The sequence below is a fragment of the Perkinsus marinus genome (genome assembly GCF_000006405.1).
Source record: "Perkinsus marinus ATCC 50983 genomic scaffold scf_1104296943110, whole genome shotgun sequence".
Lineage (NCBI taxonomy): Eukaryota > Perkinsozoa > Perkinsida > Perkinsidae > Perkinsus > Perkinsus marinus.
Genome location: NW_003211956.1, coordinates 1 through 1198, shown reverse-complemented (window position 1 = coordinate 1198; position 1198 = coordinate 1). Strand labels below are relative to the sequence as shown.

The following is a 1198-nucleotide window of genomic DNA, read 5'->3' as shown; positions in this document are numbered from 1 at the left end:
AGTAGCTTCACCATAAAGAAGTATATCGGGAGATACCGGCAGAGCCCCAGCATGGGACTTACGCGCTGCATTCAGCGAACGCTGCAACCAAAGTAATAAAGTAAGATCAGTAGTAAACGATCTTTCCAAATGCCGTTTCAGGTATCACACAGCGGATTTGACCACTCCTTGCGATGCGGGAGATAATCCGCCGGAAAAGACTTGATCAATATTCAGCAAGCGGCATATGCGAGACTGTATAGAATACAGAAATGCTTGATCTCTATCACTTCTCAGCTCAGTAGGTATTCCAAAGATACGTGATATCCACCTCTCCAGAAGCAACCTGCCAGCAGTATGAGCAGTCTGATCAGAGCATGGACAAAGCTCAATCCATCCTGTGAGCGTATCAATTATCACGAATACGCTGGCAGGCCTGATGACGGTGTTAGAGCTTGGGCATGTGTAGGTCCAACCATCGACAGGTCCACAAAAGTCTATATAGACAGTGTCCCAACGTCTGGAACGGACGACTTCCGAGTACCCGCACGGAGCAATGTGACGGGCACGTTCTCGGGCACGTTCTCGGGCACGTTCTCGGGCACAGCCGAGACAATTTCGCACGAACCGGGCAATGTCACCGGAGATAGTTGGCCACCAGACTACAGCCTTCAACGCCGCTGACATGCCAGTGACACCGACATGACCGATTGCGGTATCATGAGCTCTACGAAGTAACTGGGAACGGAGGTCGCAACCTTGTTCGCGGTCCGAATCTGGCGGGATATACACTCTAGGGCCCAAAGATTTGAGGGATACAGTGAGTAGAGCGCCATCATCATCTTTTAGAATATGAAGTCTATTAGTTAGCTCATCAGGAACTCCGTTGAGTAGAATAGACGAAAGGCTCTCACCGACCCATGACTCATCGTTGTGAGTGTCCGATGAATGAGGGAACCAATCGGTACGGAGTTTCACGTCGGAGATGAACTTGTCGCCTAAATCAATCTTCACGGGGCGATTTGACGAATTGTTATATCCCACTTCAGTAGTCACCAATACTGTAGGCTGATCGATAGTGTGGCCAAGAGCAGCAGTAATACCAAGATCATAGGCTAACCTTGATAAAGTATCAGCGGTGGCATTGGAGGTACCACTTACGAAATCGAAGGAAGTTGAAATCGAGTAATGAGTATTCCAATCCCTCACTAGATCTTTA

At 48.6% G+C, this 1198-nt stretch overlaps 1 protein-coding gene across 1 annotated transcript; it reads right to left on the bottom strand.

Moving 5' to 3' along the window:
- Positions 1–476: 476 nt before the first annotated feature.
- Pmar_PMAR022423 (hypothetical protein) lies at positions 477–641 on the bottom strand (the record flags this gene model as incomplete). Its single annotated transcript, XM_002781257.1, has 1 exon — positions 477–641. A coding segment is annotated over one exon (165 nt), but the record flags the coding sequence as incomplete, so codon positions are not given.
- Between the last annotated feature and the right edge of the window lie 557 nt (positions 642–1198).